The sequence below is a fragment of the Melospiza melodia genome, chromosome 2 (assembly GCF_035770615.1).
Source record: "Melospiza melodia melodia isolate bMelMel2 chromosome 2, bMelMel2.pri, whole genome shotgun sequence".
Classification (NCBI taxonomy): Eukaryota; Metazoa; Chordata; class Aves; order Passeriformes; family Passerellidae; genus Melospiza; species Melospiza melodia.
Window position 1 is genome coordinate 62,414,650 of NC_086195.1, and position 21,482 is coordinate 62,436,131.

A 21,482-nucleotide genomic window follows, 5' to 3' on the forward strand; every position below is an offset into this window, starting at 1 on the left:
AGGCAGCACAGGAACTAAAAATCCACTCTTACCAAGAGGGTGCCTCCCAGTTCAGGCCAAATACACTTGAGCATATCTTTCAGATTTGACCTTCTGTCTTTATGCAAGTTTTTAGTGTTTAACTTGCAAGATTTCTATAAATGATGTTTTTAGCTCTTGAAGGGTGAAGTACTCTAACAACCAAATTTTCTATTTGCCCATAAAACATACACTGCATAGGCATTTGCAAAGTATGTTTTCACATCCACTGCACTGAGTCCCAAAACTGCTACAGAGGATGACCCCTAAGGGCAAGGTCGTTTTATCTCCACCACACTTTCAGCTAAGAGACTTGCTGCCAAATAGGAAAGCTCCAGTTTGGCCAAACCAGGAAATAAAAACCTGCTACAAACTAAATTTCACACAAAGAACTGAAAAATAGCTAAAGCCCAATGATTTTTGGTAAAAATGAAAAATAAAACTGAATCAATTATTGAGCAGAAAAATACCCTGAACTTCACTACTATTACTTTATATAGGGTTCTGAGGGAGAACTGTATTGATGAAATTGTCAGTTCAAAGATACCTGATGAAGAACATGTGGTTGAAAATGCTCTTCCAAATTCCAGTCTGTCAAGCAACGCCTCTGTGTCTTTTTTATTTCTTCTAATTTTGGTCCTAGGCCATAATTTTCGAGACTCACCTCAAAATACAAGAAATCAAAATAATGAATATCAACATTTCAGTGACAGTATTAAATTGACTGTAAACTTGTTGGATTAATAGACAGCATCCCATTTTGCACCACAGTTAACTGCACAATGATGAATATGTGCAGACCCATATGGTACTGTTTAATAAAAAATACAATTACACCCAAGCAGGTCTGGTTTTGGACTTTTTATGACAAAATAATCAAAATACTTTCATTATTAGCTTATATGTTTTTGAGTTCTGTAAGCAATCATGAGTATTCAAAGATGTCCTATGATGTAATTTTAAAATTGCTATGTTTATTATGGGATGTATGGCAGACAGGTGATTCTGAAGATGCCAAACTACAGAGTCTTCTAGTGTAACACAGTTTGACAATTTCTTTTAAACTTTCACGTTTGTATTTGTCCCCTGGTATTCAGCAAAATCAGAACAGAATTATCATTAACAGCTTCATCAAAACTTGTCAGCTTGGATTTCAAAGAAAGTGATTTCACAGTTCCTAAAATTATGTCAGTATTTTCCCAACATCACAGAATTAACATTTGCATGCAGCATTGCAGAGGAATCCCCAGTAACATGGCCTGGCATTGAGCAGTATCTTCTGTTGCCTCATATAAAGCCTAGCTGACTCCATTTCTCACACTTGCCATATCAGAATAAAGATGATCCAAATCTACGTTCAAAAGAGGATAAACCGGATCGTCTTCTTCATCTTCGTCACTTGTTTCTGTATACCCTGCAAATTGAAAGGAGAACTTAAAGAATTGTTCCAGAAATTTCAGCCCTACTAAGGTTGGAGTAGTGCAATTTCTTTAGTCTCCCTGATGAGACTGACATCAAGTTGAAGCTTCCTTTATTCACACTTGTCCTATAATTACATTTTCAGCTCTGCTATGCTTTTTTACTAAGAGAGCACTTTAAAACCCAGTGGCAACAAGTGTCAGATAATTAAATAAAATTAAAAGAAAAAAAAGAAGAATTTATAAAACCCACTCAAATAATCCTTTCTATCTGACCCATGCTGGCCCACTAAAAAGAAGTACCCTCCAGAAGAAGTAGCCTCCAGATTCATAAACAAAGAACCATTTTTCTTCATACTTTAAAAAGCATTCTTTTGCACAAATGGCATTAAACTAAAAGGCAAGACCAATTGTTCTGGTATTTTCACACATTTTTTGACAAATGCAAATTTAAAAGTTTGAATTAATTTGGTTTACAGATCCATAAGCTACTGACAGAATATTAGCTCTCCTGAGGATCTGACATTGTCATTCCATTGTTGCAATGAGCATCTGATATGAACAGCATCAAATGAAAATTTCAATTCTATATTCTCTTAATTAAAAAAAAATCCTTTAAATAGAATTCTTTATTCCCTAAGTTAGGGAAGAGGTTACTAATATTTGATCAAAATTCACATGTACAGAAAATTACTTTTTCTGGTGGAAAATACACCACAAAGTATTTGTCTGTAAGTGTCTTATAAGCAGCTCAGGTCCCAGACATACATCTTTAGGCTCTGCTTCTCTTGGAAATTACTTCTATTTACTGACTTCCTTTAGAAGATTGAAGAAACCTGAAAGCAAATGTTTTATCTTCCTGGTGTTTGGTTTTGTGCTGCAGAAGTGCTGAAATGTTGTTATGCTTGTAACTGCAAAATTTAATATCATGACTAAGTACAAAAGCAAAATAGACCAACACCCAAAACTGTTCCCTAGATGCAGAAGAAAAGCACATAAGCAGGACTCATTTTTGTCTGCTCCAGCCTTCTAAGGAAAGGATCCCATCTAAGCTGTTTGCTTAGACATTTCTATTAGGAAAGCATGGACTATATCACAAAGTACTGCATCCAGCTCTGGGTCCTCAGCACAGGGAACACATGGACCTGTTGAAGTTGGTCCAGAGTAGACACAACGAAGGTGAGTGCAAAGATGGAGAACCTTTTCTGTGAAGATAGGCTCAGGGAGTTCAGTCTGGAGAAGAGAAGGCTCTGGGGAGCTCTTATCATTGTGGCCTTGGAAGAGACTTTCTAGTAGGAGTTGTATTCATAGGATAAGGAGTAAAGGTTTTAAAGGAAAGGAGAGTAGTTGCAGACCAGGTATAAGGAAGAATTTTTATCATAAGGGTGGCGAAACACTGGAACAGGTATCCCAGAAAGGTGGTGGATGCTCCATCCCTGCAAGCACTGTAGGTCAGATTGGACTCCAAGAAACCTGATCTAGTTAAAAATGTCTCTGCTTATTGAAGGAATATCGGAGCAGATGACCTTTAGAGGTCCCTGCCAACTTAAACCATGATTTTATGATTCTGTGATCATGGACCTAAAGGTATAATTGCTTAAAATGATCTAATTTCTACTGTTCTTGTGTCCTGAAAAAATTATCACTTGATTTTAATGTTGCTTTTTGGTCAACGCATCTCCTTTAACCAGGCCAACAACTTTTCATTATACCAGAATCTTCAGGAGAAAATGCAGAACTAGAGAAAATTCATTTTACAGTTGTTAATACTGTAGTCGAAATAACTCTTGTTGTTATTCTAGTATTCCTACAGAGTTACTCAATGTACAAGCTATACAAATATTTGAAAATTTGGTGACTTGTGCAAAGAAGAAAAGTCACATCCTTGCAATAGCAAATGATATGGTAAGACAAATAGTAGATTCAAATTCTTCAGGAGTAACGTAAACAGAAAGCTTTTTACCAGAGCTTCTTGGAGATTTCCCACTAAATTTCTTTTCCATAAGGAAGAGTTGTCTCAGCTGTCTTGCAAACACGGCTGGATTATCCCAAGGGATATAAGACTCTTTAGAATCACCTCCAAGCCTAGATCCAGAGCTCTCCAGGAAACCAGAGTCACTTAGCTCAGTCAGCTTCAGGCTTTCAAAAGTAAACACTCTGAAGGCTCTTTCTACTTCAGCCCAATTCAGAAGTTCTAAAAAAGAATTACAATCATTAACTGAAAACGTCCTTACAGCTCAGCAGAAAATAAATACAAGACTATTTAAGTGTATTGTTGTTGGCAACTCTGCAAAAGCCAGCAGCAATTTCCTTAATGGTACTGGATCAACTTATGTGGGCTACATTTTACACTGCATTCAAAGTTGAATGCTTCCAAATTGCAAAATGATATGCCTACCTATTAATCCATCTTAAATGAAGTGGTTCCTACATCTGAATACCTTCTGGCTCATTAACTTTATATAAATGATGTTGATTTTAAAATACTGTGTAGACTTTATCAGGCCAGTTAGCAACTAGTTCTTTTCAGTTCATGAAATGTTTCCATTATCGGTAGCTGCTCAAAAAAGTATCTTTTTTTTTCTCTTCAGAAAGAATTTTACACATAATTTAAACAGAAGTATGCAAGGTGCAAAGGCAACAATAAATCCTGTTTATGCTTGTATGCATCCATGTCCATATAACAATGATAATCATGCAAAGGACTGAAGTTTAAGAAGGTAGTACAATGCCCAAATCACACAAAGAATATCTTCAGTTTGAAATGTTTTCTTTTTAGGATGGCTAAGCACCTAAGCACATCATATATCTTGAGAACATTGGATCTCTCATCTTCTGTTCAAATTAATTATCTCCTTTGATAAAAGCAAAGGCTTTGCTAGTTCGGAAAGTCTGGCAGTATAGTATGTCTCAGTGAGGATTATAAAATTCAGCTACCCATCAGCTGTAAGACTGTAGCAATAGCGAATACTTTAATAGCTTACTGTCCAAAATGTACATACCAGCAACTAGAAACAGTACAGCAAAGTGTAAATTAACCAACACAGGGAATTCAGGATGAAAGAGTTGGGAAAGTACCTTCAAATCCTGTGCCTTATATGATGACATGAATGCAACCAAAGGGATTTGGATGTTTATATTTCTTAATAACCTAGAGCAGATTTTTGATACTACCTAAGGGTATTTATGTAGTCTTTGGGATTGTTTCCCAGCATATGTCATGGTTGCAAGCACACTCCAAGAAAAGGTAACTGCAGAAGTGATTATGGTTGGGGAAGTAAATGTATTTTTGATTTGATAGAGGGACTGTTATAAAGTAGCTTCATTATTAATACCAACAGCTTACACATGAATAACACAATACACAATATATTTCAGAATACATTCTGAAAGCTGTGTATTGTTCCATAAAAATTGTCTACCTAAGATACATGTGCTTTACCTCCAAAAGTGAGTTGATAAATCAACACAGTTTACACCAGTGTCTCTCAAAATGCATTCTACATTCTAGGACCAAAATTGCAATTTTTACCGCTGTTTTTTCCCCTCAGAATTAGTAAGCGTTTGTATGTTTGCAAATATAAATAAATAAAGTACTTCCAAGGTAAGTTCCAGCTCTTAGTTATGCAATATTTAACACTCATAGAGTTGTTCCCATTAACCATAAAACTGAGGTCTGAAGTTAGGGTTAACTTTTAGAGTAGGCTATAATTATATATAAGCAAGAATGTGAAAATGGGAAATTCTGCAAAGGTATATTTGGCAGCTTTAAAATCTTGCCCCAGAATTCCTGCTATTTGGGAAAATCATCAACCAGAAATAAAAAGAATGGAAATTATATCAATGAAAATCATTTTACCAGTAGTAAAATAATACATGAGCTCATGAACTCTGGCCAAGCGTTTAGTGTTGTTTTCAGTTGAAGGAGGGGTGAAATGGATAAGTTCTGTAAGAGGCAGTTTATCCATCATTTCATGCTCAATCTTTTCTGGATCGACATTCTCTTGGACCTGGAATAAAAATCAAAGTACCAGAGTTAAAGTAAACTTTCACACATTGACTTTCCAAAACTTATGTTTGAATAAAGAAGTCTTTTTCAGCAGAAGACATTAGCATGTGCTTAAGCCAGTTGGACATAAACTTATATTTGAACATGTGCCCACAGTGTGGTTTTGAATCATGGTGTCAGATACTGTAGGCAGAAAAATATTAGGCACATAAGAGAATGACTGACAGCATAATAACAGACATTTGTTAGAAGTTATTTGTCTGTGCTAGCTAGACTTAAAAATACAGAAATATATACTGATCTATTCAGACAGGCAGCAGGTACCTTCCATGTATCTTTCAGCTGGTCTGTGCTACTTCTTAGAGTAATGAAATCAATAAACTTATTGATCAGTCTGTGATGAGAGGCATCCCTCTATATCCAAGGATTTTTTTTCCAGATGTAGTGGTATATTTCAGTTTTACTCTTTTTAGTATTACACACTTATGGTACCTTTTTCTTCAACTGCATATTCCAAATGTTTGTCCTCTACTCTTTCCTCAAACATTGTGCTCTATCCTGAATTTCCTCTTCAGCAAGTATATAAAATACATCAAGCAAATGTCTCCTAAGAGCATCTCTTATGTTGATTACTCAGCCCTTCCTTCTACTTGAATACATCCAATGTGTCAAACTTGAGTTGTTTCTGAATAGTTTTAATCAATAGTTGTCAAAGTACTCACCAGATAATTTCTAATCCAGGAAGCCAGGTAGACACACCTTAGCTGTGAAATCTAGAATTGTATTATCACTTTTATTATCCTCAGTGAAATTTTAAAGTTTAATGGTAAAACTACACCTTGCCTTTGGAAAAATTCTAGACATTCACAGTGGTTTTTTGATTCAGAAAGTCTGGGAACTGTTACTTTGCAATAATCCCAAACTATGCAGTCCCTGAAACTTTCTGCCTTTGTTAGAATTTGGCAGTATCTTGGTTACATGCTATGCTGCAACTATTTAGCCAAACTGAATACATTTGTTGTGTTCATTAGTAACTGCTATGTATTTTCTTCTACTTCTCAGCATTTTAGTATTCAGTCTAATCTCCACGCTAAATCACCATTAGCAAGTTAGCAACTCATGTTCCATTGTATCATCAGTGTTTAACAGCAAATCAACAGTTCTGTAATACCTCTTATCTGTGCCAAAAGCTAAACATTCTCATTAATAATGCAAATAGATCACTTAAATCAGTATGTTCGTGCTCCATGTTTGTGAGGTGCCCTCCATCAGTAACTCATTGCTTCTTAAGTAAACTAAACATGTGTTGGTGTGTCCACCTCAGCTGAAAAAAGATCTAGGATATGCAGTCCTGTTGTGCAAAACCAGCCCTCCTCCCCTTCTAGTGCATTGAGCATTCATGGCCTGTGAACTTTGGAAATATTTATATATAAACAGGTTGTACTGTACCTTCAGGAGGTGCAACCGCTGAGCCAGGGCATCGTGGTAGTTAAATAAGAGAGGGTACTCGGGGGTGACCCTCTCTTGTACATTGGGTTTAGGAGAAAAGTAGTCATACAGATTCTGTTTAAAAAGAAAAGGAAGAGGTATTAAGTCCCAATAATGAGATCTGTCATTTTAGTAAATGAATGAAAGACAACACAAACCTTTTTTTCACTCATAGGAAGGTAAAGAGAAGGAAGGACAGAGATTATATGATCTGCAATGGCACGATGCAGCTCATCTTCCTGAGGCTCTAGTGACACAAGACTTGGTGGTGGAAGGTCTTCCTCACTTGCAATAACCTGGCAAATACAGTATATGTTAGCTTTCATCACAGTATGACTGCTGCTTAACTTTACCAGAAATACCAAGCAAATCCTGCTATAAGCTAAGCACACAACCAGAAATTCTGTGAGGGAAGAAAAGTCTAATTTTTTTCTACAGGTAGCAAAAATACAATTTTCCAAGTTAGTTGCTGCACAAAGCAAGGACTGTGGAAAACAGAATTAAATGTTTTCTCTATTAGATGCTTTTGAAAGGATAAGAAGAAAAATATTTCCAATTTGAAATGTTAAGGATTGTGAAGGAATACAGGTAATTTAAAACTGTTTTTTTATTAGGTGCTGGACTTTATTCTTACCCAGTCTATTTTCAGGCTAAGTTATGAAAAGAAAAAACCCCACAATTATGCTGAAATGTTACTCCTAAAAGAAGGATTTCCAAATCATATTGTGTGTCTCTTCTAAATCAGATTGTGCCTGAATTCAACAGAAGTCAGATCTCTCTAGCACAAGCATTGATGCTCTTATGTTAGGCTTGACCTAAGACCTTTGAACTGAGTAAGCCAACAAAAGTTGGGTATCAATAACACTGCTGAAGGGCACAAAAACTTGTTATTGACTTGGATAAGAAATTGCACCTTTCTCCTAATTTGATTATATTTGTAGTCTTCAAAAATTAATTATGGAGTAACACTATATATATATATATATATATATACAGGGTAAGTGGACAACATGAAACAAAATAAAAGTTTGGAGTTTTGACTCCTTTGTATTGAATGTCCTTGCTCAGTGCCTCAATGCACTGTCTCATATTTTAGGTTTAAACAGATGGATTTATTGATCTTTGACAATTCATTATATTAGATTAGGTCTAGGCCAAAATAGCCACAGAAACTAAAAAGAGAACATTCCCACCTGTTCCAACATGCAGCTCAGCATTAAGGGTACAGAAAAGTACTCCTCAGGAATTTGATACAGCAAGTCATTGTAATATCTCATGTCCACAGAAGGAAACAGAATGGAAGTTTCTTCTGCTATATTAAGAAATAAAACATTAAGATATGTTAGTTTTGAAATGCTAACTTATAGTCCAAGTGAGTTCTGCAAGTTTGCAGATAATGCAAAACTGGGAGGAGCCATTAACTCTCCCAGACGCAGGGAGGCCCTGAAGAGAGACCTTAGGGGCAATTAGAGGGCAGGGCAATTATCAACCTGCTGTAGCTTAAAAAACAGAAGTGTTGGGTTCTGTGCCTGGAATGAGGCAACCCTGGTTGTACAGACAGACTGGGGAATAAGATACTGGAGAGCAGCACCACAGAAAGCAGCCCAGGGGTCCTGTTTGATGGAAAACCTGGTATGAGCCAGCCATGCCCTGGCAGCCAGGAGGGCCGGCTGTGTCCTGGGGTGCCTCAGGCACAGCACCACCAGCCAGGCAAGGGAGGGAATTGTCCCGCTCTGCTCTGCACTGGGGCAGCCTCACCTTGAGTCAGGGGAGCTTTAGGTTGGGTATTAGAGAAATTTTCACCCAGAAGGTGGGTGGGCCCTGTAACAGGCTCCACAGGAAAGTGGTGAAAGCACCAAGCCTGACAGTTCAAGAAGCATTTGGAAAATGGTTTCAGGTACATGCTGTGATGTCTTATGTGGGGCTAAGTTGGACTCTGTGATCCTTGTAGGTCCCTTCCAACTCAGAATATTCTGTGATTCTGTGAACTTTCAGACAATATTTATTGAAGAGTCCAACAAAGTTAGAGATCAGACAAAATTGCTAAAATGTTTGAAATCTGAATTTGACTAGGAACAATTAGAAAATAAGATTTTCTAAAGAACTTGGTTATCACCACTCAGACACTTCCACAATGCAATCACCAGGATACACAACATCTTCAGCTAACTGCACAAATAATTTTGAGGATTTGTGCTGTCAGATGAAAGAATGGTTTGACAGAGGGATCAACTACAGATGGGTGCTTTAACCCTTTAAACATACTCTCTGACAGAACTATTGTTGGCAGAATTTCTTCTTGTTTCCCTCTTTTCCTTGTAGGTGACATCTGTGGTGCTGGTTGCTCCTAAGTGAATGAAAGGTAAAATAAAAAAATCAGAAACCATAAAACAAATGGGTATTGCACAAATAGGTGGGAGAACTTAGTTTCATTTAGCTTTGGTTACTCACCCTAGACTACATGCTAAACTTTTAATTGGAACAAGATAGTAAGAATGTAGCACATGGTCTAATAAGCTACTTTCTTCTGCCTATTTAACATTTTTCCTACTATAAGTAAAATAAGGAAATCAATCTTGCATAGAACTAAAAATCTTTTTTTTTTTTTTTGACAGTTCATAGATCTGCAACATTGCATAGTAGCTCTGTGCAGGCATATTGATTTTTCAGACACAAGAATGTATCATCAGACACTATTTAAGAAATTTCTACACCTATGATACATTATGCCTCTAGGATCCTTCCAATTTCCCTTTCTGTTTCCCCAATGCTCAGCTATTTTTTTCTCATTTTTTGGGGTTTAAATGCTAAAACCAAAAATACAACTTTCATTCACTGAAAATTATTCACAGAGTGATGGTCCAAGGTGAATTTTTGAGTCAAAATTAAGGACAGGCAATTCTACCCTATAATTGGTTATTCTCAACAAGAAGAGACGGGTCCTTGCCTCAAGTGAAGATGGTTGTGTTGATTTGCTCTCTGGTAACACAGCCACGTTAATAAACTTGGTGTTTTCCAAGTAGTTGCAATGCTGTCTTCTCCAGTCCAGGCAGTCATACATCAAACAAGCAACATGTTCAAACACCACAGTACCCAATTCAAGCTGTGAGAGAAAGGATGAAGAGAGCGTATAAAATGTCATGTAACTTGGTGACAGCAGTCATTAGCTCTTTAACCAGCAGATCTACATCTGTTTATAAATTTTCCAAAAGACTTTTTCCTCCACCAATTCAGTATGTTTTATAGAGTTATTCTAAAACTTTCATTTTATTTGCCTTCACACTGCCACAGCAGAGTATGGACTGTATATTGCCAAAGTGCTTTAGATGTTATAAAGTCTTACTTGTCTTAACACTAACTATTCAAGGTCTGCTACCTTGCAGAAGGAACTTAAGGGGGGTTTTTGGATGGGAAGGAATGGAAGAGAAAAATTAAAGTATTTTGTAATGTATGTACATTTTCACTAGCGATCAACCTGCAGCATATTTGCAAGTTCAATAACTTCCCTGCTCTAAAAGGATAAAAAATAAAACCCTAACCAGATAATTAATATAATTCATATTATTTTCTTTCTTTCTGTTGCTCTTTGAAAACAAAGAAGAATGGCATTCTGAAATCCACAGTTGTGAGTGAAGGAATGTCAGCATAGTGCCCAAATGTCCAGAAGGAGGGCACTGTATCTGCAAAAATCTGACAAGGTAAGAGTCATGGTTCTTGAGGTCAAATACTGTGGTTTTCACCAAAGCTTGGGAGGAATAAAAAGAATAATAGCAACAGCTATTTTAAATATTAAAGGTTCTTGTACAAATACCAATACTCTGTAGGAGACCACATGAAACATTCAAGTTTCAGCAGCTTTAATGGATGTATTCCTCTCCTGTACAACCTGAACTCTGTGGAAAGGATGGAATTATCATCACTTTTAGATGATTTCTGTAAAAAGCCCTTTTCTGAGTGATTTTTTCACTTTTGTGAATTTAGGGCAAGTCTCTTGTACCAACATTGAATGTCTCAATTTTAAATTTCCTAAAATAGAATACAGTGAAGAAGAACAACTGACATTAGGCACTAAGAAAAATAACAAACCCAAAATAACAAACAAAAACATCTGCTTTCTTTAACTCAGTGGCTCTTCATGACACTGGGAAACTGGCAATTCCAAATCACTAAGTTATGGAATACTTGACTACATTTCTATAACATTTAAAAACTAGAAGAGACACTTGGGAAAGAAATTCTATTTGCGAAAACAGTATGTTCATTAATATTCTTGCACTTTTGTTTTTCCAGTTCAATGTTCTTCTGAAGAATGGGTTAGTATAACACCTTTTCATCCATACATTTGTATATGTAAGGTATCACTAGAGCATGTAAAAGTTTTATATAAAATATTGGAGTGTTTTCAATGCAGTCTTTTAAACAAAATAAGATTTTTTACAAAGTCATAAGTAACAAAACCCTGCTACTCAATGGGATCCAAGCAAAGTTTAGCATAATTACAATTTTGTAATTCAATTTGCCTGGTGTCTCCTCAGGACACAGATTTTTATCGTAAGTTTTTAAGTCTAACCATTAGCGACTCTTCAACAAAGTAAATATTTTTAAAAGTATTTTCTGTTTTAAAGATCTCAAATCTGAGAGCAGAGACTACTTGCAGTATGCAACACTCTGTCATTTTCATATTAATGTCTAACATTTTGCCCCAAGAATTTTCTTCCTGTGTGTCTTGCACTTCAGAGATGCAGCAAGCTTGGACTCAGAGATTCTCCAGAAAGTCCACAAGAATGGACTTACTTTACCAACCTATGATTTCAGAACTTATATGCTCTGCACTTGTGTCTTAAAAAACTTACAAACTTTCTTACTTCTGTAGGGCTCATGAAATTATAACTCCTGTAGGGCTCATGAAATTGTAACTCCAATTTGTTTAAATCTGTTTCAGTGACAGATGGTTTTTCCTTTATTTCAACTATAATATAGGAGAATAACATTGCAAGATATTCAAAAGTAAAAACCCTGTAAGATGTGATTATAGGGAAGATAGAAACTGTTTTCCCAAAAGGGGTTTGGCATGGTAAGACTACATAAAGAGTATAATGGTAAGTAATATTATAAGTAGCAGGCCTACATTCCACAATTAAGGCATTTTCAAAGAATGCTTTGGAAATCACTGTGAGTTGTTTGTATACAGGATCTACCGTACTACAAGTAAGGGTTAGAAGAATGTAGTTTAACCCTAGAATGTCCTTTAATCCTAATAATACAGACTACAAATACAGTAGGTTAAATTATAGCATGTTGCCTTATTTTGTTTTAGCAGTTTGTATTTTTACTGCTGACACTGCAGATTGAGAAATACAGGACTCTTTTTCTTCACTATATGTGAGAATCTAGGATGGAAAACATTTCTAATGATTCACTTGCTCCTTCAGTGCCTGGTAATAGTCCTGACTCAGCAGACTATAATAAACTAGAGCCATGTTTTGGACAAAAATAAGCAGTACTGAGTATGATAAAGCAACATTGTATATCAAAAGGTATTCTTGCATTCAGCGATTTTTTTCTCATGTGACTATGCTGAGGTGCAGTAAGTAGGCCTGATGTTATGAGGACAAAAATATAACTTCTGTGTTATTTCATACACACATATGACTCTTGAACGAGATGCAAACATGTTCAATAACTTTAAAGCCTCAAACTATTTTACAACCCTTCTGCTGTGGCCTACAATATAAAGAAAATTCAAATCAGGCATTTTTATTCGAAGGACTCCTTGTAAACAGATGTGAATGAAATTGTTGGATACATAGGAAATAATTTTTGTTTACGATTACAACTACTGTGGTTGTGTTTGAGAGAAGACTTGAGATTAAATTCCTAAAGTGTTCTTAAAAATTACAAACCCTAAAGCATGGCATGTACTGTAAAAAACGGAATGTACTGACCAGCATTTCTCTGTCAGTCCAATCAGGGGGAAAGTCACTTTCCTTAACTAGGTAATGAAGCCTGGCAACATCAAAGAGGCTTGATCCATGCTTTCCACTGCTCAGAACGGGCTCCAGGAATTTCCAAAATGTTTCCAGGTCTTTCTTAGCTTCATCTTCCTTTCTTTTCTCTGCTTCTATATCTAAAATATATGAGTATTTGACAAATCATGGTACAGTGTCTCCCTTTAACATAAAGCACAAATCATGCATCAGTCCACTCTAAGTATTGTTCAAGTATTTCCATCCTTAGAGTCTCAGCAAATATCTGACAGCTAACTTGGGGATCAAAAAATACCCCCCAAATATCTTGCCATCATCTTCTATTCCAAGTACAATGCTTGATCCTGACAGGAACCTGAGGGGCTCATCTGGTGAAACTCCTCTGCTCAAGGAGGGTCGCCAAGAGCAGACTGCCCAGGACCATGATGGCTTCTGAGTACCTTCAAGAATGAAGACTCCATGACCTCTCTGGGCAGTCTGTGACAGCGCTCAGTCACCCTCACAGCAAACAAGCGTTTCTTTGTCTTCAGCTAACACCCTCTGTTCAGTTTTGCCATTGCCTCTTGTCCTGTCACTGAACACCACTGAAAAAGAGCCTGGCTTCCTTTTCTTTCCACATTCCTTTCAGGCATTTATGCACATTGATGAGTTCTCTCCAGGCTCTGTCTTCTCCAGGGTTAACATTCCCAGCTCTCTCAGCCTCTCCTCACATGAGAGATGCTCCAGCCCTTTGAACATACTTGTGGTCATTTGATGGACTCTCTCTGATAGCTCCTTATCTCTCCTTTACTAAGGAGTCCAGAACTGGACACAGAACTCTCAGTATGGCCTCACCAGTGCTGAACACAAAAGAAAGTTCAAATCCCTTGACCTGACGCAGCCTTGGATACCACTAACCTTGTCTGCTGCAAAGGCACATGGCTGGCTCATGTTCACACCATTGCCACCCTCCCTGAGTCCTTCTGTGCAGAGCTACTTTCCAGCCAGTCAGCCCCCACCATGAACTGGTGCAGGATTTAGCCCTTGCCAAATTCTATGGAGTCCTGCCAGACCATTTCTCCATCCTGTTGAGGTCCCTCTGAAAACCAGCACAATTCTGTATTGTTTCAGCCATTCCACCCTATTTTGTATCATAAGAATAGTCACTGAGGGAACTCTCCTGATCACTAACAAAGATGTTCAGCTGGACTCGCACCACAAATCCCCTCGGATACCCTCTAGGCCAGGACATTCAGCCAGTTTTCAATCTAACTCAGGGTTTACTTACCCAGCTTCTTTATGAGAAGACAGTGCCAAAGGTCTTACTGAGTCAGGGCAGACAATATTCACTGCTTCCTCCCTCTCTACCAAGACAGTAATTTTGTCATAGTAGGGTTATCAGGTTGGTTAAGAATGACTTCCATTGGCAAATCCATGCTAAATGACCAACTCCTTGTCCTTCATGTGCCTGGAAATGTTTCCAGGATTAGCTGTTCTATCATCTTCCCAGAGACACAGAAGAGTCTGAGTGGCCTTTACATTCCTGAGTTATTCCTGCCATTTCTGAAGATAGGAGTGATGCTTTCCTCCAGTTCTCAGGCATGTTTTCCAATTGCCATGTTTTTTCAAAAGTAATTAACAGAGGCCTTGCAGTGACATCACAGCCAGCCCCTCAGTATTCCTGAGCGAATCCCATCAGGTCCCATGGACTTATGTGTGTCCAGTTTGTTTAAGTAATCCCTAACTCAATCCTTTTCCACCAAGAGACTTTCTCCAGACTTTCACCCTGTCTCTGGGGCCTGAAAATTCCAAAGGCCATTCATGATCACAACCACTTTTTCTTCTTTCAAGGTCCTTTAGCCAGTCCTTACAGGGAGGCTGCTTTCTGGATTGAACAGAGTTTATTGGTATTTTTTTTTGTACTGCAGAGTCCATAATTCTATTCTCATGACAGTCAAGCAGCAGGGAATAACTGTTTCCCTTGATCTGCTGGCTATGTCAGTACAGCTCAGGATAGCCAACCATCACTGCTGACACATATTTAGCTCGCTGCTTACCAGCATCCCCGTTCAAGAAAAGTGTTAACAGCCTTGGGACAGCTGAGTATAATTACAGAACATTATTCTGAGGCATATTCTCCTGTGGCTGGGGCCACAGCCCCAAAGCAGCCAACTGTTCACTTTCATTGAAATTACCAAATGAGCCAAGTTTTCTTACCAGTACACTTCCTAACAATTCACAGAAGTATGCATTTAATAAAACATTCTTTGGTGGCTACTGTGGCTGCAAACTCCGCCTGCTTAGTCAGTCCCTCTTTCTACTGTCCAGTTTTTGCACTGGCAAACCATTTGGTTTGGTGGCCAACCAATGGTAATACTACTTTTGCACTGGGAAACACAGCTGCTCACACAAACACAAGGCATAGAGAGGGAGAAAAACACAGCCAGAACAGTAATTTCCTGTATATAAAATTATCTCCTTTTTACATTTTTTTTTTAATGACCAGATTACCTTCAAGTGAAAGTGAAGATTGTTTTTGAAGTTTAGTTGCTTCTAAGTATATCTGCAATGGCTTGTAATTTTCAGAAGAAATTTGAATTACACTTGAAATGTTAATCCCAAGCTCAATCAAGACAGGTAACAACTGAAGATTGGGGAAACCCAGAATGATAACGTAATAATGAGCACCATCATCTGGTTCATCATCTGTTCAAAACACAAGAAAAACAAATTGGAATAAGAACATTCATAATCTAAACAAAATAGATTTTTTACTTGACTATATGGGGTTATGCAAATGAAGGTTACAGAAATAGTTCTTTTATACTCTTATTGGGAAAATTACATATAAATTCAAAAAATATGAGCATAAGACTCAGTTCTTCTGCACCAAACCACCTAGAACACAGCAGGAAGAATACAAGTCAGAAGTAATAATTGTTTGGAGAAAGACCAAGAGAAAAACTGCAAAAGCTGATTATAATCAGAATGTTGTTGCAGCATTTCTGTAATTGCTCCTCTCAAAGGAGTTTAGTGTCAGGACATGCACATGTCTTAATGGTAGTTTAAACTATCCTATTTCATCCTGCATAAAGCTGGACATAGAGCTGGACAAAAAGTAAGTTACTGTATCTTACATGAAAGATTACCCAAGTCATAATAATTTCAAAGGATTAGCTGCAGGTATCAGCTGACTCATTGCTGACTCCTCCCTACACAGCAGGTTCATGTTCACTAGATGTAATTCTTGGCATAATCCTCATCAGCTGGTAATACCAATTCACACTAGTCCTTTTAGGTGGCAGGGGCATATCCAAATTCATATTAAAATGTAGATGAGGAGTTTCATTGAGTGCCTGTTCTATTTGGGCTTATCAGTTACACAGAAATATGCATAGCAGCATTTCAGTATCAAAGCAAAAGGTTAAGCATGATATAAGTAGACATGAACTCTCTAGAAGCTCTAGAGTTGTGTAGTTTCCTTTTATGCCTTATGGAGAAATACAGGTAGTAAGATCGGTATCAAGTGACTTAATTCATCCAGTACAGTTATTTATCTTAAGTTAACAGAAACTATCTGCTGGAGGTCCTGTATCTCTCCATCAATGCTGAAACACATAGAGTTAGTGCAGACAAACCTACACTAAAAGCAAATCACAGCTTTATACTCTATTTAGCTTTAAGATCCTTTCTTATGCTTACTAACACATCAGATGTAAAAGTGCTCTACTGACTCCTCTACTTGTGGGACTCATTTATCCAAGGAAGGAAAAAAAGGTAGCCTGGTACTGACATCTGCCTGTGCTCAGCCAGATGTCCAGGGCTATGCAAATGCTGCTACCACCTGGAGTAGCAGGCTCTCTGTTGCCTGTAATATTAGCTAAACATAAAATAACACAGAAATTTAGAGAGAGACTGACTGAGGAAGCAGCCACCACAGTCCAACAAATATATTGCATAAGGTAAAAATCAAAACCAGAAGAAAACTAGCTTATTATTTCACTCCTAGTACTGAAAACGAAATACATAAATTTGTCTCAGTTACTGCGGGAAGAAAAAATATGAGCACATACAATTACTGAACATTAATTATTTTTAACAAAAAAGACAAGTGTCTGCACAGTCACCTACAGAGATCCAAAAATTCCAATGTGTACATGCTGAAGACTGCCTGCCATTTTAAAATTATAATTATGATTATGCTAATAATCATGACAAGTGAATAACAGTCAGTCAGTTCTAATTATCAGTGACTAGTCCGTATGCAAAAGAGAAAAGACATTAATGCAAGTAATCTCAATATTACTCAAAAGCAGAAATATTTAATTTCAGAAAGATGATAATGTATTAGATATGAATTATAAAATGACTGCTAGCTACCAGAAACAGATTATAAAGAGGGTAAGCCTAGATTGGAAGTAATGAAAAACTTTTTCACTGACACGGTTGACAACTGTCAGCTGTGTTTTAAACTATAGTACAAGGAGAAAGCCACCTTTGGATACTGATATTTAATTATTCTGAAATCTTTATCTAGGATAGGCTTTCTGTGGGATTTATTTGGCTAGTTTATTGTAGTCTTACATATGCCCAAACATTTTGATGTTGACATGCCACATGTAACTTATCTGTATCTTACTTCTTGGACTGCACAATCCATCCTAACAGTGAGCAGAACACAGTGCCCTCTTCAAATGCAAAGTGGCAAAATTTTGATATTGCCAAATAGATCTTGACTTTTCAACATGGAACAAAACTAAGTATTCCAAAGGTTTCCCAGGAGTAAATAATCATATTTTACATACCAATGTATTTGTCTTTCACTTCCACTTCTCCCCGTTGTTTGAATTTGGTGTCCTTTTTAACAGGGGATGATGACTCTGACTTTTTTCCTTTACTATCTTTTCCACCTGACTTATCAGGAGATTTCTTATCTTTTTCTTTTTCTTTTTCTTTTTCTCTCGCTTTCTCCTTTTCTTTTTTCAGCTGTTCTGCCTGACAAGATGAATAAATGAAGTCTTATTAAAGCCTTTGTGAAGAACAAAGGTCAGACTGTTGAAAAACTTTAGGTGTTCAATTTTTTTTTATTTTCACACTTTTCCCTCTCAGCTGCTATAATATTCATGTGGTGGAGCTGTCTTGAACACCCTGCTTTTTCCTACTCAAACACACATTCAATTATTTAGATGCTCTTACTCAGTCATAATGCTAAGACTTCACATAAAAAAGGAACTGCAAGAGGTAGGTAGACATTATATCTACCAAACTAACAAAATGCATATGGATAGAAAGATGAGTGAAAAACCCCTATGCTTTAGTTACTTCCACTACAGCACTTGCAGCAGCCAGAAACCTTCCTTGGACTGAAGGGAAATATGGCAAAAATTCAGTATCTGTTAATATCTTTAACATCTCTGTTAACACTCTCGACTATGGTGTAAAATGGTACCAGCACTATTTTTCTTTGATGTAAATATCTGTCTAATGTAAACTAGAATCAAGAGTTGTGCGTTCATTTCACACAGGATATTACTCAGCTATTCTCATTATCTTCAAATAAAAACACCTACATAAAGCTCTTCCTAGTAATTTAAGAGTACAGGACAAAAAAAGATATTTTAAGTGTCCCAAAGCCTCACTCTATAAATCCAAAAAAATTGAGTCGGTCTGAAATGAAAATGATAAAAAATATATTAAGGTAACGTAGGTTCTGTAAAGCAAGAAAGTGTCCACGTTATTTTTGCCCAGCAAAATTACTACATTCAAACTATGCAAAAATCACATTTCAGGATTATAAAGCTAAATTAAATTTTAAAAAATATTAACTTAACTTATAGTTACAATCCTCCTGATGCCACTTTAAAGGCTATTAAAGCAATTAGGAAAGCCCTTCATGCAAATGAGAGAGATCAGCTAACTGTATATAGTTGCTTTCCCTATATCCAGCTGAAAAGCAGACTTTCCAGCTGTGGAAGTTGTATTTTGTTCAAATTTAAAATCAAAACAGAAAATATTTTCCTGCTTTTCCCTTCCTTCTTGAATTTCCTTTCTGTAAAATTTAGAAAAGTCTTTGACAGAATCTTGAAACTATTTCCACTGTGTAATGAAGGATTTGGAGACTTTCATTACTTTCTTTCAAATGTTCCACCTTTGACATTTCAAATTAGAAATTTTGATAGTACTTCTTTGAATTCTAAGCTGATGAACACATCAAACAGATGATACAATCATCATGCCACAAAGATCACAATCAACTTGATCTATTGCATCTGCATAATTTTAAGTAATTCTTAAATAAACAGAGACATTTATGGACTTGCCAAGATTCTAACTAAGAACATTACTTGACCTAAATACTTTAGAAAGTAAGAGCCTCTCCTTTCTTGGACTCTTTCCTTTTCCTTTTAATGTCATATTACTCCTTCCCTACAAGGTGCAGCTTTTGGTGGAGTTTCTAATAATCCATTAACTTCTGCAATTTTGTTATTTTAAGCTTCGCATTCCAAAATTTTACTACCTCAAACAGTTTTATAATTCAGAGACACTTCTTCTCTTCTGCATAATATTTATGCCTGTCAATTTATGACAAGCTCCTGCTCCTAATGAAATACAGGATGCCTTATTTTTGGTTATTTACATATTGTATTAGTTTTGCCGATCCATTCTAGATATCTATTTAAGAAAAAGACCCATGGACAGATATGTTTGCTTTCTGAGAACTGATTTGCGAGTAAAATCCTGTTTTCAACACCCAGATTGCTGGCAACAGAACTTGTATTGTACAAGCTAGTTGGAAATGATTAAAAATTCTATGGCAGCCAATTTAGAGATGGAACTCTAAGTTGGAAGTCAGTTTCTGCCCACTCTGTACTGCAGAGCATCCTCATATCCAAGAGCCTTCCAATTCTTGACTCTCCTTCAATGGCTCCACTTGTGTTTGCCTGTCACACATTGATATAGATACAATTCAAAGGAGGTGACAACTTTTGCAGACAGTTTGGCTAAAACAGAGAAGTAACTGTAAGTGCCAGAGACTCTTCAACCCTCAACATTGACTATCCACCAAATAACCAGGGAAATAAAATTACAGTTACAAGACTAATTTTGCTAAATGAAAGCTCCAAAGACTCCATTTTAATATTGAATTGCCATTAAACTTCAAAGTTTTGTTTGACAGTTTACTTACAAGAACTGACTGCTATCTAAGAAAAAAGCAATTTTTTTCCCCAATTCCCTATTAACAATCTATTCTACAGCTTCAGCTTTTGAATTTCTTTTCAGATTGAAAACACATTATTTTTCTAATATTCTTCATATATATTTCTATGGTTTAAATTATCGTTTCCTAATAAATTGAATTCTGTGGGAACAAGACACAGTTTTAATGGAATCACCCAGCATTCAATGTTCTTGTGATTGTGTGCTACACTTCATCCACCAACTTCTCCCACAAGTAAAACTATTGATAAAGAAATTTACAGATTTTTCAGCTATACAAAATCCATTAAACTATTTTCTGCTTGCATCTTTTACACGCACAGACTCCTTAGGTCTCCGTATCATCACACTCCACACTATAGGTTTTGACCAATTAACAGGGTAAACTTACTGCAGCAATTGTATGGCTTTCTGACAATTAACTGACTTTCTTCATTTTCATGAATGTTTTTTGGAAAAGGACTATAGCAAAACCAACTGTTCAGTAAGTTGTTGAAATGTAGCACTGACAACTCCAAAAGATGTTAGAAATAAATTAGAGGTCTGATCTGTGATTCAGTGCAAGCTTGGTGAAATTCCTCCTAGAACAAATAAGCAATCTCTCCCGGACAATCTTGAAGCTAGTAGTGACGACCTCGGAGACAAATGGAAGGACGCTTTGGGAACACTGGAAAATGTGGTACCTGGTTCTGAGAAGTGGACTTCAAAATAAGTACTGTTTTGAGAGAGTTCAGAGGAGAGGAACATGCATAATCAAAAACGAACAACCATGGTACATATTTGGGTTTGTTAGTTAAATATGTAACAGATTTCTGTAGAATGGAGCGTAGTGTTGTTCCATACAGGGAGAACTCAAATAGATTTAAATGAGAGTAGGGTTGGTAGGATCAGAAACCTTTTTCAAATGCTCACGTTGCAGAGATGGTTCAGAAATAATACTGGTTGCCATGGAAAAGCAAAGACACAGCACAGGGAAGTTTTCAGAAAAGGTTCAACAAACATCTGCCAGAAATAGTTTATGTAAATATTATCCTGCCTTAGTGCTGGAGGATGGAAAGATAAGTTCTCCAAATTCCCTCCAGAGAGGAGATTCATAACAAGAACTCTGTCATAGTCTGCTCTGTGTCTGTCCTTGATACCTTCCACGTAACAATCTCTCCCGCCTTTACTTCAGCAGGGATACATTCAGCAGAAGCCTATTCTGAGCTCTATTTTCTATTGGTCCTAACACTCAGCTAAGCCATTACTAGCTGTCACTCTAGCAAAGACTTCTTCCATAGTGTTTTTATTTTCTTTTTTCCCCCGTGTTTTCATTGGCATTTGAGTAATTGAGAACTTCATGCACAAAATCTAATCAACTTTAAA

General features: G+C 36.8%; 1 protein-coding gene across 1 annotated transcript in view; it reads right to left on the minus strand.

Moving 5' to 3' along the window:
• The window catches only part of SPAG17 (sperm associated antigen 17), an 89,174-nt gene that overhangs the window by 46,310 nt on the left and 21,382 nt on the right, over window positions 1-21,482 (minus strand). The window contains exons 5-16 of the mRNA XM_063148440.1: window positions 17,705-17,894; window positions 15,411-15,605; window positions 12,879-13,060; window positions 9,881-10,036; window positions 9,199-9,280; window positions 8,127-8,245; window positions 7,092-7,229; window positions 6,895-7,008; window positions 5,296-5,446; window positions 3,400-3,630; window positions 1,344-1,432; window positions 566-682 (exon numbers count right to left, since the gene is read on the minus strand). Coding sequence (XP_063004510.1) covers window positions 566-682; window positions 1,344-1,432; window positions 3,400-3,630; window positions 5,296-5,446; window positions 6,895-7,008; window positions 7,092-7,229; window positions 8,127-8,245; window positions 9,199-9,280; window positions 9,881-10,036; window positions 12,879-13,060; window positions 15,411-15,605; window positions 17,705-17,894 — 1,764 coding nt within the window. The remainder of the gene's footprint in view (window positions 1-565; window positions 683-1,343; window positions 1,433-3,399; window positions 3,631-5,295; window positions 5,447-6,894; window positions 7,009-7,091; window positions 7,230-8,126; window positions 8,246-9,198; window positions 9,281-9,880; window positions 10,037-12,878; window positions 13,061-15,410; window positions 15,606-17,704; window positions 17,895-21,482) is intronic.